The 14,985-nt window shown below is 33.1% G+C and overlaps 2 protein-coding genes across 2 annotated transcripts; both read left to right on the forward strand.

The window, feature by feature from the left end:
• Positions 1–217: 217 nt before the first annotated feature.
• LOC144559151 (uncharacterized) lies at positions 218–13,157 on the forward strand. Its single transcript, XM_078308130.1, has 2 exons — positions 218–675; positions 13,065–13,157. The coding sequence occupies exon 1, from the start codon at positions 258–260 to the stop codon at positions 618–620; it is 363 nt and encodes a 120-aa protein (XP_078164256.1). The 5' UTR covers positions 218–257; the 3' UTR covers positions 621–675; positions 13,065–13,157.
• On the forward strand, positions 12,586–13,157 carry LOC144559152 (uncharacterized). Its single transcript, XM_078308131.1, has one exon. The coding sequence runs from the start codon at positions 12,672–12,674 to the stop codon at positions 13,008–13,010; it is 339 nt and encodes a 112-aa protein (XP_078164257.1). The 5' UTR covers positions 12,586–12,671; the 3' UTR covers positions 13,011–13,157.
• Positions 13,158–14,985: the final 1,828 nt, after the last annotated feature.

Below are 14,985 nucleotides of genomic sequence, written 5' to 3' on the forward strand. Positions count from 1 at the left end.
AAAATAACATAAATTAATATTAAGTAAATAAAAGTTTAGTTTCGTGAATTAATAAATTTGCTATATAAGAAAGATTTTCCAATTTAGGTTAAGGTACGACACGGATTGCCACCGCCTTTACAAACTTATATATACACCTAGCATTGTACTGGCTCCTTCAATCCTTCAACTCGAACAGAAACACACTAGTTATCAACCCAGATCATCTTAATCTCTTAAATTTCTTCAACCTCTCAAGCAGATAAGCAAGCTCAGAAATGGCGATCTCTTCTCTTCACCTCCCGTTCTTCGTTCTCCTCGTCGCATCTCTCACTCTCATTTCCGCACAAGCCCCTGGCGCTGCCCCAATTCCTGCTCCCGGCGCGGCCCCTGTACCATCACCATCTCGCAAATTGGCACCTGAACCAACACCTGCTGGATTCGCTCCGATTTCATCTCCACCATCGCCGCCGGTCGCCGCCACCCCGTCAGAAGCACCTGCCACCAGCCCCTCCACCTCAGCCGCCTCTGCTCCTACAATCTCTAGCCCCCCTGCTGAGGCGCCGGCATCTGGTGCATCTACCTCAGTTGTGAGCTTGATTGGACTGACTGGCGCTCTTTTGGTGGCTGTTTCTTTCTAGAGAAATCAGAGGTCTTAATGGAAATTCGTTTATTATTTTTTTAAATTTCGGAATAGTTTTTTTGTTCCTTTTGAGGATGTTAGGATTTGTTTTAAATAGTTGAATTCTTTTATAGCTACACTGTTAGAGATATCACAGCTTATAATATTTTATGTTATAATATAGAAATGTTCTTTTATCACAGTTGGTTTTTTCTTCTTTTATTTTGTTGGTGTTGCTTTATTTGTTGTCACTTGTCACTGATTGCAGTAATCACATAATTGATAATACTGAAATTTCTTCAACTTTGATTCGCTATGCTTTAAACAACAAAAAATCACTTACATACGAAATATCTTCAATATTCGGTTGACCAGCGTTCTTAATTCAGCAAACTTATTCACTTTGGAGTTATCAAATAAATTGCAATTCCAAATCCATTAATAAGATGCAGTAACCGTTAAAAAGAAAACAGATATCTTCAATTTTAAAAAAGAAATAGAAGGGGCATATATAGTATATTGCAAAAAGATGCTCTAAAATGGGTTCTCAAATGTTACTATTGAAGTCAACATAAATTAATGACATAATTTGTTTAAACCTTAAGAACTTGATGTTTATTCTGGAGTCTGGTATTCCTATGGTCAATAAAGTTGAACGATTACAGAGCTACAGATTTGCTAGGAAAATTGTTTTGATTTGAAAGTCTTCAAAAGAATGAAATTTGAAAAATCAAAAGTAAATTGTGAATACAATTTTTGTAACAATTATGATATAATACAAGAATATGTGAGTATCGGTGAGAGTGAAAGTGTTTAATAGAGTTGGTATTTTCGTGGATACTTCCGTCGATATAATACCAGAATATGTAAGTATCATTGAGGGTAATAGTGCTTAATAGAGTTGGTATATACGTGGATACTTCCGTCGATATTCTTCGAAATAACAATTTGTGTTGGCTTATTCTCAACACTGGTTAATTTTTACTCTCCTCAATAGTCAATTCTTACTCTCACGAATACTCGGTGATTCTAGTATGAATTGTTGTAAAATTATTTTTGCTTTTTGAATGGCCGGTCTTTTATTATTATCATTGTTTCATTTTTTTTGAAGCAAATTTTGCGAGATCATATGGATTTATTAGTTGAAAGTTGAAACGACTAGCATCGCATAAAGGACCAGAATCGCCTTAAACGGCGATATATACTCAATATTTTTTAGTATAATATTTTCAGGAGTCGGCTAATTACTCTTGTACCAATCTGTTTACGTAGTAGTGCTGTGTGTTGAGATAAATATATTGCTTGTGATGGTTTTACACTTCTACATTGCAGGATTAGGGATAAAGATTGTCTATCTTTAATCAGACACTACAATTTAATTACACGTACAGTACTTATATTGTAACACAAATGGCCTGATAATTATTTTTTAAAAGAAATGCAAAGCTAAGTTAAAAAAGTAGAGTTTCTAACTATCCTGTAAGAAATATCGTTCATGTAGAGGGTTGACCAAATTTTTATAGCTTCAAAATTCGTGCCTGTTTCATCCGAGATGCACTGAGCGAGACGTGAACGATTTGCCTACTTAAAACGAGTGAAATCATTATAAAAAAGAAGAAGTAAAAACTCAGAACATGATCCTCTGTTCTGGAGAACTTAATTTCAACCCGCTTTAATTTACACTAGACGCGCTTGTAGCCGTTTTTTTCCCAGTCGATTTATTTGACGACAGGAATGAGGAGGGTCACTTGATCCGTTTGCGGTTCGCGGTTCGCTGTTCGCTTTTTTTTTTTTTTTTTTTTCGGCCCAAAGAAATCGCCAACTATTTTGCTTCGTGGCCACTGGACCAAGTCACAGGTGTAAAATCAGATCCAACTGGAAGGATCCGGATCAATTTTTTTTTGGGGAAATCAAACGGATTCGAATTCAATTCGATTCAATATTTTTTTTTAAAAGTCAATTGGATCAAAGCTAGAAGATTCGAAATTCGACTTTGACTTGATATTTTTGTAAAATGAAAAGGAACCGTCTGATCCGAAGTAATTTAAGTTGTTTTGTAAAAGTCGAACTGATCTAACTATCTGAAACCCTAATATGTTCTAAAAGTAGATGATCCGAAATCTAATCCGATCCTAAATGACTCAATCAGACTCGTAATCAGACAATTTTGAAAGCCTAACTAACTTGATATGACCTATACAAACCCAACCCGATTTGACCTGCTGGTGCAGCGATTGTCAATCTGTTATACCCTACAGGTTTTTAAATTAGCGATTTTATCGACTTATTTCAATAATAATTGACAGAAGGTCATAAAAGTGTAAGAGTTTCTACATCAGTAAAATTAAGAATACATTTAAAAAAAAATACATGTCAAGTACTACATAGAAATTAAATTAACTTTAATTTCTAAACTTTTACACTCATACAATTAACTTAATTTCTTTTAGTAGCCATATCACCAATTACTATTATAGAAGAGAAAACAAGAGCCGATAGAAACCATTAGAAAGTGATTTCTTTACAAGTTGTCATTAAATTTAAATAATTTAGATATTGTCATTAAATTTAATTACGTATGAATTCAATAATTATTTAGAGTCATTGAAGCATATAAGTTGGATATGATAAACAAATGATTCCACGAATAATTATTTTTATGAAATTTGAGAGTACTCAAATTTCTAAATTGATCTTCAATGTACCTTGTTTTTTATCAGATATAATTCACACAATAAAAAAAATTCAGAAATAAATATTTCAGAATGTAAAATGTGATGTTCCTTCCGAACTTTTATAGTAAGGATGGTAACTGTTTATAATAAAACTTTCAGATGTATAAACTTTCTGAATAGTCCGAAAAATCTCAACAATTTATAATAAAAGCTTCGCATGTGTATATATCTCAATTTATGGCAAATCCAAGAAGATCTAATATTCCAAATTTCCTTATTTTATAATGACGTTAGTTACTCTTTTTTTAGATCCAAATAACCCATAGGTGACAAAACAAAACTTTCAAGCTAGGGAAATTAAATGTAAATATAAGTCAGTTATATAAAATTTTCATACTGCAAATTAGAATTAATTTTACATTACCATAGCATTTTACTCTAAATTATATAAAAAATAAGATACAGTGATAATTTTTCAAAATAAATAGAGGTTAATTGATCTTTTTTTCTTATATATGACTCCACTATTGTCCTTATGAGATGGGCTATGGTGCATTGCAATGCATAGGCACCCTTGTGCATTGGATCAAAAATCATCGATTCAAAGTTGAAATGACCGATCCAAATCGTTCATTTCGTTCTCCATATTAATATGTGCTTGGAGACCAATTTTTACATTTTTTGGAATTTTTTTACTATTTTTTTAGATTTATTGAAAATCTGCAAATCTGGGTGAACAGTAAAAAACAATAAAAATTTCTGGATCACTGGATCGGCAATTTTCAAAGTGACTTAATAAATAGTAAAAAAATTTCAAAAAATGTAAAATTTGGTCTCCAAGTACATATTAATATGGAGAACAAGATGAACAGTTTTGATCGATCATTTAGATTTTGAATTGGTGATTTATGATCCAATGCACAAGAGTGCCTATGCATTGCAATGCACCATAGCCCATCTCTTGTCCTTATATATATATATATATATATATATATATAGAGAGAGAGAGAGAGAGAGAGAGAGGTTGGTTAAGCTCAAAATGTTTGTTCCTAGCTTTCGGAACAAACGATTCGGTTTTCCAATTTTTAAAGTTCAAACAGTCGATCCAAACTGTTAGATGTTCAATTTATATTAAAATGTGCTTGGAGACCAAATTTTATATTTTTTGAAATTTTTTACTATTTATTAAGATGATTTGAAAACCGTTGTTTTTCAATGGTGTAAAATTTTAATGAAAGCAACGATTGTCAAACAATCTTAATAAATAGTAAAAAAGATTCAAAAAATATAAACATCTAAGCACATTTTAAAAAATAGTAAAATTTGATCTCCAAGCACATTTAAAATAGATTAAAGATCTAACGGTTTGGATCTACAATTTGAACTTTGAAAATTAAAAGATCGAGTCGTTTGTTTAGAAAAAAAACGTTTTGAACTTAGCCAATTCCTCTTGTTTTTTTTAAATGACTTAGTAAAGACTATCAAGCTAAACTGTATTAATAAAATTCAGTACAATAATTACCACTGCTACCTCTCGAGTCTCGATACTACTACTCGTCACGACATACTGTACATCGAAACATACTGCACATCACACCCTCTACAGCAACTATTACATCCATTAGAAAAAACAGAAAAATATAAAATATAAATATAAATCAACAACTAGCATCATCCAATTACAGAGGCTGGCATCCTCCATAATTCATAGTTCTCGAAATTGATCAGCCATATTTTAACCACAGACACTTTTGGTGCGCTCTATTGGCCAAAATTCTTGGATCTAAACGCGCTCCTCCAAACACCTCTCTCTCTCTCTCCCTATATATATATATATATTATATACAGAGATAGGAGTTGGCTAATATCAAATCGATTGTTTCTGAGATCATGTGCAACTAAGTCGTTTTTAATTTTCAAAGTCCAAAAACTTGATCCAATCCGTTAAATGTGATCGTTATATTAAAATATGTTTGGAAACCAAATTTTACATTTTTCTGAATTTTTTTACTATTTATTAAGTCACTTTGAAAATTGCCGATCAAACGGTAGCTTAATAAAACAGAAAAATTAGAAGCCACCGTTAGATTAGTGATTTTCAAAGTGGCTTAATAAATATTAAAAAAATTCAAAAAATATGTAAAATTTGGTCTTCAAGCACATTTTAATATAGAGATCGCATCTAATGATTTGAATCGACTTTTTGGACTTTCAAAATTAAAAAATGACTTAGTCACACGAAATCTCAGAAACAATCGATCTGATATTAGCCAACCCCTCTCTCTATCTATCTATATATATATATATATATATATATATATAAGAACACGTACATTTTTAAGTTTCTATTATTATCATTTAACATTTTTTGCTTATTAAGTGGGTGTCTGTAGCCTCCTCCGTACCGCATTGTATTACACAAACATAGTATGATCCCGCCCGAGCGGTTGAAATTCGGTATCTATAATTTATAGATACAAGGAGTGTATTTAAAATTTTGTTCCATGTTAATAAAGAACATTATGGATTTAAAATTTCTACCGTCTGGTACCGCGAATTAACAAAAATAATTTCAACAGCAGGACGTAGGAATTAATTACCATATGTATGCTAAAAAATATTTGGGTTACAGAACTTATACTCAAACCTCAAATTATATATGTTAATTCCGGATATTTGTCAAGAGCGCTGATCTTCTCTTCTCAGAACTCCGATAAAGAATGGACTCCATAATACATCAATACTACTTTGGTTAGTTCATGGCAAAGTCCGACTTTCAAAATATGAAGGTCAAATTTGAATAAGAATCAGTTATATAAAAATTTTGTACTAGAAATAAAGGTTAATTTTATAGTAACCGTAGCATTTTATTGTAAAATATGTATAATCACAAAACATTTGAAAATTAGATGGGTCAATTGATCCCATAAGTTCTTAGTGTATTTGCCTCTGTTTTCGTTGTATCTTTGTAAGGGTGAAAATAGATGGGATATTATTTTGTCGTATTCAAGTTTATATTCAAAATTTTGTGAATTTAAATATTTAGATACATGTAAAGATACATATAATGTTTTGATTTCAGAAAGCGGATATATATACGAATATTGTTACAATCTGAAATATTAAAAACATGATTAAATTTCTAAATCGAATATTTGGCTTAAAAAAAAAAAAAGTTTAAATAACTTAACGATCGTTCAGAAATTTTCTGACTGACTAAAACGAAACTAAAAAAAAATTTCGTAATATAAATAATGTATGAAATTATGTATAATAAAATTTAGAGATTTAGAAATCAACTAAAATATAGCTCTAGGAATAAAATTATAATTATTCGGTAAATTAGAAACTTAGAAAATCCGTTAAAAATTCCTTTTAATTGTTAGGAAAGAAGAAATTAATTTAATTAGATTCGTGTGAATAAATAGATAATTGAATTCTGAATAAGTGTATAATTATACGAAATTATTCGTACAAATAAATTATAGAAATTATAAAACTCGTTCATTCAGGATGTTTAGAGATTTAATCGAATATATATAATTATATAAAAAGGAGATCAAATTATTCGAATATGGAATTTAGAATTTAACATCTGAAATATTATGAACCTTCGATTCGAATTTATAAAAGAAACGTAATTCTTAGATAAAACGCTCAAGTCATATAACTTCTGAAATTTATAACCCTTTGATCTAATCTTGCACGAATCCTGAAATTTATTCATTCCTTTGATTTTTGAATATAATTGAAAATGATGACTTAATCACATTTAATTAAATTTTCGGGTCCATGGAATTCACACCATCTGACTTATCTCATATTTGCGTGACTTTTTGGAAAATCTCAAACCGTTTAGATATGTTCAGCACGAATCTTAAAGCAGTACAAATAATAAAACCCTTCTCTCTTTCACTTCTCTCCCTCCCTGTCTGTGCGTGAAACCCACGCCAAGCCCCAGCGCCCCCCCCTCTGTTAGGCCAAGCCCCAAACCCCAGCGGCTCCGCCCCCTCCCGTCGCCGGCGAACCCCACCGGACCCGCCTCTGATCTCTCCTCTCTTCCTCTCTGCTCGTGAGAGCCACAGCCGCCCCCTCTCTCTCTCGGTTTCTGCCCCCCCTCCCCTCCCATGAAACCCTAGTTTCTAGGGTTGAGGATGTGTGCTACCTCGGTGTTGGCTTGGTGCTGCCTTGGGGTGCTATGGTGATTTCTAGTGCTCGAGTGAGCTGGCCGCAAGGCGAGGCGAAACTCTCGGAACCGATCACTTTCGTTCGACATTTTCTCTTTCGGTTAATTTCTAAAATTCGTGATTTGTGTGTCTTGATGAATCGATTAATGTCATAGAACTTGAATTGGCTAATTATCGAGTTTGGTTGTTGATTTTCCCGACTCGATCGAATTGCTTGAATTATTTTCTTTGAGACCCCTCTGTCGTAGGTTGTGTAATGCTATGTTGACTTGTAATGCTTTAGTACTACTCTGTTTTGATACTGGTAAATGCAAAATTTAAGATAGAGGGGTTGTGGCAAATTTTAATAATATTGAGAGGGTATTGATTAAAGTAAGTAAATGTGACTAGGATCGAATTGCAAATGTTTAAAGAAAAATGATATAATTGCAAAAGTAAGAAATTGTTAAGGTATGGAATTAGGCCTAACTCAATGAATCCGAATAGGTGGATTATTATTATTGAGCCCTTTGTGTTGGGCTCGGCTGTGAATTTGAATAAATGGATATGGGACTTGGGTCAAATGAAATTATAATTAGAACATGCCAAAACTCTTGACTATAGAAACGAGATATAATAATTTATTTAAAGTGAATATTAACCTTTTATTTCTGAGCCGATAATTTGTAAAAATAGAGATTTAGTTTAAAAATCTGATTTGAGTTTTAGTTGTAATACTAATTTTAATTAAACGAAGGTTGTAAATAAAAGGTGCCCGTTCTGATCTGACCTGGTGCTGATTTTGTGTGTGTACCAGCCCTTGACTTGACAGGGACCAAAAAAATGTAAATAAATTAAATTGAGAGTTGTTTTGTGCAAAATACAAGCCTTGGGAATTTTTATAAAAAAATAAGGGGTATGAATTATAAAATATAAGGCCTATGCATTAGAAATGTTATAAATGGACTTGGAATAAATTGTGAATTGTTAATTAGAGGCGTAAACCTTTGCTAAATTATGGGCCTTTAATTAAATTGAATTAGAATAAAATAATTGATACGTAAATGGGCCAAAGTGAAATAATTGAGTAAATTGGGCCTTTGAATATTTAATTGGATAAATAAGGTGAATTGGACTTGTAATTTCATAAGCCTTGTAATATTGAAATGAATATGACATGATGTGTATATGTAAATTTGGAATTGGACTTGAATTAAATGATTATAAATGAGCCGAAAGGTATAAAAGAATTGACGAATTAAAAGACGGCTTTTGGAATTTAAGTTTTGATAATGTAACTGAACTAAACTAAGTAAATGTATAATATAGGTGTAGGCTCAGTCGAGCAAGATTCCGCGAGGCAATTCGAGACGCCTGATCTTTAAATTAAGCGGTACGCTCGTCAATCAGGTGCGAGATTCTTGGACTTGTTTGATACTTTATTTTCAGGAATTAAACTGTGTTTTCGTTTGTCATGTTGAATATCATTGATTGCATCATTGAATTGTGTATAGCATTTGCATAGCCCAATCAAATTAAACTCGAATTGATGTGACTTGAGTGATTTGCATGCTGGTATGGTTGTAGGTTGTGTCGATCTATTATGATCTGATTTGATTGAAAGTCACCACGATTTGATTTGATATGTATGTGAATGGATTTACGAAGTTAAGCACTTGGATCCAATGAATTTGCCAAGTCGGGCTGTGTGCTGACTTGGATTCCCAGGATCCTAATGGCCTTAGGTGAACGGCCCTCGATGTTCCCAGTACCGGTTGGGACGAGGGAGGGTGATGATGTTATGAGATGTGATTGGAAATCGTGGGTGACATGTGTAACGTCTATGGCTCTGTGGCATTCTCCTACGTGTTAATGCATTTGAAAGGTCAATTGAATATTACGACTATTGGAATGATTCCAGAGAGGATTTTCTTTATATGATTCAAACCAGACTTTAATAAACAGTTAAGCCAAGCGATTGCAGATGGGTGTCAGATAAAGGGTCCAGCGGTTGGCCATCTGTAGGTGTCAGTAACCCTACAGATGTGGGTTTGATAATGGTTCAGCTCGAAAGAACATCTGTAATTGCTACAAGCCCTAATGAGTTGAGTTAAGCCAAAATATGTGTTGTGTTTGAAATTCATCTTGGAAATTACGTGAACTGTGTTTCAGGTTGATAAATTGTTGTCGAGTAGTGGCATTCTGTTATTTATGATTACTTATATATCTGTTTGCATTGTTGTTGTTTGAGTTTCATTTTTGAATATAGAGTTTGATTGCAAGTCCAATAGTCTAAACTGTGGCAAATTTCGCACTGAGAATTTATTCTCACCCCCTCTCCCGATTATTTTCAGGTTCATTACACGGACGCAGCAAGTGAGGATATTGGTAATGCATATAAAAAGATCCACTGCCTTGCGTGTATATGTGACACTAGATAAATACACGCGGCAGGCTGTCAGACCCGGTGGATTTGGGGTGTGACAAATATAGATAAATATATGTAAATATATATTATTTTAATTTTTCAGATATATGTATATGCGCATATGAAATAAAATGTGGCCGCATATGCGTATGTGGTTCTGAACCGCATAGAAAATTAATATGCAGTCTAATATACGGTTCCGCATATGAACCGCATATGATCCACATATGAACCGCATATGAACCGTATATGATCTTGCTGTTGTGTATTCTTATATATGTATGTTGCTTTTATATTAGAGAATAATAGATATAAAATAGTTCTACAAACATGTGTATTCTTATTCCTGTTGTGAGATTATGCTTTCAAATATATATGAATTCTTATTTTAAAATCCGCATATATAAATTCACATAAAAATTCGCATATGCGGCCGTATACTGTATATGCGGTATGCGGTGGCCCTGCGCATACCGCATAGAAACCACATTTTATAACACTGGCACATATAGATATGGATATAAATAATTATGCGTATATGTATTTTAAATTTTTGGAGTATTTGTTTGTGCTGATGTAGATACTAGTATGAATAATTTTTTTTTTTTTGAAAACATGAGTTGGAGGTCAAGTCATACAACACATTAAAAACTCCTATGTATTAATATAGAAAATTTCTCTTTTTGTGAGTTTCGAACTCATGACCTCTCACATAGGAACCATGTAAGATATGAATATAAACCGATTTACTTTATGTGTGAATATACACCGATTATAAATTATACAATTTTGTGAATTTTGTAACGTAGGAACCATGGTTTCTATGCGTGAATACGTTCAAACATGAATTTTATTACAGGTTTATATACAATTTTAATGCGTTCAAACCGATTTATTTTATGAGTGATGTATTTAGATACATTATTTTTTATATATATTTTAGAGTTATTTTAGTATCAAATCAAACGGTAAAATATGTTGAAAAATGAATGTATATTAACTTAAAAACTCATACATTTGACCGCTTGACTTGATACTAAATAAATTCAAAAAATTATAAATTTTGATGTAAACACACAACTAATGAAGTATATCAGTTTGAACGGGTTGGATTTACCGTTTGAAGTCGATTCGAGAGGTTTTGGAGTTGGTGTTATATAGGTTGAAATGACACTGATGTTATACTAGCCGGACTAATTAACTAGTATAACATCGATGTCATATGACAATAACTTCAAAATCAATTGAATAGACTTCAAACGACTAATCCAAACCGTTCAAACCGATTTACTTTATGAGTGAAGCGTTTAGATACAATTTTTTTTATATTTTTGAGTTATTTTAGTATCAAATCAAGCGGTAAAATATGTTGAAAAATGAACGTATTAAAATTAACCTAAAAACTCATATATTTGACCGCTTGACTTGAGGGTAAGGCTAAGGTGTTATGGGTTGCATAGAGGGCTACGGTGCTACGGCTCAATATTCAAGTTTTCAAAATCCAAACGATCGATCCGAACAGTTCATCTTGTTCTCCATATTAATATGTGTTTGGAAACCAAATTTTACATTTTTTGGAAATTTTTTACTATTTTTTTAGATAGATAGAAAATTAGTTGATCTAAAAAATTCTACACCATTCAGATATTTGATTTTCTACCTATCTAAAAAAATAGTAAAAAATTTCCAAAAAATGTAAAATTTGGTCTCCAAACACATATTAATATGGAGAACAAGATGAACAGTTCGGATCGACCGTTTGGATTTTGAAAACTCGAATATTGAGCCGTAGCACCGTAGCCCTCTATGCAACCCATAGCACCTTAGCCTTACCCTTGACTTGATACTAAATAAATTGGAAAAATTATAAATTTTGATGTAAACATACAACTAATGAAGTAGATCGGTTTGAACGGTTTGAATTTGCTGTTTGAAGTCGATTCAATAGGTTTTGGAGTTGGTGTTATATAGGCTGAAATGACACTGATGTTATACTAACCAGACTCATGAATAATTATTAGTATACGTATTTTTGTATCTTCTTTTTTTAGAGCCAAATCTAGATGCCTGAAGTAAATTAAACTTTAAGTTTGAATTCGAATCGTCCGATCTGAATTTGAACTAATTTTCCTGAAAATAAAATGCACTGTGCCAAATAAATAGGAATATCTAATTTCAAACTCAAATTTTGAGGTAACTATGGTAATGTGAATGCAAAATATACGCGGTGAGTTGAGTTTCGGAGTCAACTAGCTGGCGATAGCCGATAGGTTCTTAAAATATAAACGGACTTTATGCAGTTGAACTGGAAAGGTCGGTTATGACAACCTGAAAACGAGTAGCAGGTTACCGCACCAGCATTTAGCAATCAATTATAATTCATCATTGATTTTGTGACCCGGCTGACCAAATCAAGGCTGCCTGGTTTGCGACCTTTCCACCGCTGCACCAATCTTCTTACCTGTTCAAATTCTTTGCAATTAAAAATCATAATGAAGGCGCAGATAATAATTAAGGCCCGTAACCCATCCACATTTTGCTGTAATGTTCTATTTAAAAATAAAAACGCAGGTTAATTTTTTTGTAATCTGAATTCGGATCTAAAAGAAGCGGTCAATATTGTGGTCTGCTTAATTTAACTTGCGTGTATTTGATAATCCCCGCCACCGCCTTTACAAACTTATATATACACCTACGTACCATTCTACTCTCCATCTCGAACAGAAACAGTATTCTTACAGAGAAATCAACCCAGTTTATCTTAATTTCTAAATCTCTTCGACCTCTTAAGCAGCTTAGAAATGGCGATCTCTTCTCTCCACCTCCCAATCTTCGTTCTCCTCATCGCATCTCTCACTCTCATCTCCGCCCAAGCCCCCGGCGCTGCCCCTGTACCATCACCATCTCGCAAATTGGCACCTGAACCAGCACCTGCCGGTTTTGCCCCACTTTCATCTCCACCATCGCCGGCGGTCGCCGCCACTCCGTCGGAGGCACCTGCCACCAGCCCCTCCACCTCAGCCGCCTTTGCTCCTACCATCTCTGGCCCCCCTGCTGAGGCACCGGCATCTGGTGCATCTACCTCAGTTGTGAGCTTGATTGGACTGACTGGCGCTCTTTTGGTGGCAGTTCTTTTCTAGAGAAATCAGAGATCTAATGGAAATTCGTTTATTATTTTATAAATATCGGAATAGGCTTTTTGATTCTTTTGAACATGTTATGAGTCGTTTTACATAGTTGACAGCGCTATATATTCTTTTATAGATGCAGTATTTTGAGATGTCATAGCTTATTACGATGTTATAGTATAAATATGTTCTTTTATTGAATTCTTTCATCAAAGTTGTTCTTCTTTTTTTTTCAGAAATTTAAAATGCTTATTTGCTGTATAATTAGGCACACATCTCGTGGGAAAAAGTTCTGGTACAAAGAAAGATTTGAGTAAATTGAATTGTATTGCTTATTGCTTTCTTACACAGATTGTTTGCATCTATATTTATAAGCTGTACTCAATACTAGCGCTTATTGCTGCATAATTAGTTTTCTTTGTCTAATTGAGCTATCCTAGGCATATAAATATATGAGGAGGATTCAAATGCCTCCATGTTTTTGTGCCTCCATCATGCCTCCATCTCTCTCCATCATTTTCAAAGTTCAAACAGTCGATCCGAACCGCTCAACCTAACCTCCATACTAAAATATGTTTGGAGACCAAATTTTATATTTTTAGGAAATTTTTTACTATTTTTTTAGATAGGTACAAAATCAGTGAATCTGAACCATCTAAAAACAGTATTTTTGTAACTATCTAAAAAAATAGTAAAAAAATTCCTAAAAATATAAAATTTGGTCTCCAAACATATTTTAGTATGGAGGTTAGGTTGAGCGGTTCGGATCGACTGTTTGAACTTTGAAAATGATGGAGACAGATGGAGGCATGATGGAGGCACAAAAACATGGAGGCATTTGAACCCTCCTCTAAATATATAATCCTAAATCAGGTACAATCACTCAAAATCTCGGCATTTATGATTGTTTTGAGAGAATTGATCCAATATGAGGCACACATTATAAATCCAACATTATCGTCATCTCGGCATTTATGATTGTTTTAATTAACGTGGCCTCATCAAATTTTCCAATTGTTACATATGATGGTATCTGGTTTCAGGTTTGTAGCTGCAATTACAGAGATTAATTCAACCAATCCTTTGGCTTCCCATGGATAGATTTAAACATTGCATGAATATTATATACCTGGATCATGTACAAAACACCACAAACATGATCACCTATAATGCTTCCTTAATTGGCTCCTCGTTATACAAATGAATGAGTTCATCATTTCAGGCGCTTCCGCAACAAATGCAGAGACTTGATGAGGATGTCATACATGACGTGGTTATGTGGCGATAGATTTGGAGGTGCGGAAAGAAGTGAAAAGGGTTGGGAAAAGGGGAAAGGAAATGATCTTAATCACTGAAGACCAATGGTAGAAACGAGGGGGGGTGAGGAGAAGCCATCCAGCAATTAATCTCTATTGAACAACACACTAGAGGTCATAGTGACTTGTCTGAGGAATAGAGGTGGAAGATAACTAACGTCGAAGGGGATTTGAATAAGGGCAAATTGTCAATATTAATGTTTACTATTATTAAATTACATTTTTTAGTTATTATGGAATGGGTATATTAATAAATTGATTTAATTTAAATGGGAAAATAACTAAATTTTGTTGAGTAGGGATAAAATGTTTCATTATTTTCGTATTCAAATTATGTTTCATATCCTTATTTCTATTTTTAAAATCCAATCAGTCGATTCAGATAAAATCAACATGACCTCGATATAAAAATGTACTAGGAGATTGAAACCTATAATTTTTTGATGCTTTTAATATTTATATATAGGTAAAAAATTACTGTTCTTTAGAAGATTTTGGACCATCTAACAACGATGATTTTGTACTATTTTTAAATGAGCTCATTCCTTTTCCAAAGAATAAAGGAAAATGATAACTCCACGTAACTTTAAAATAGCAGCAAAACAAATAGGGTGATCAGTTGCTTCTTATATAAAGAAAAAACAATAATATGTATCAATTCTAAAATAATA

The sequence above is a fragment of the Carex rostrata genome, chromosome 9, assembly GCF_964058835.1.
Source record: "Carex rostrata chromosome 9, lpCarRost1.2, whole genome shotgun sequence".
In the NCBI taxonomy this organism is placed as follows: Eukaryota; Viridiplantae; Streptophyta; class Magnoliopsida; order Poales; family Cyperaceae; genus Carex; species Carex rostrata.

Bases quoted from the DNA above. Each gene is read 5' to 3' on its own strand.
- LOC144559151 (XM_078308130.1), top strand. From the start codon at position 258: ATGGCGATCTCTTCTCTTCACCTCCCGTTCTTCGTTCTCCTCGTCGCA.
- LOC144559152 (XM_078308131.1), top strand. From the start codon at position 12,672: ATGGCGATCTCTTCTCTCCACCTCCCAATCTTCGTTCTCCTCATCGCA.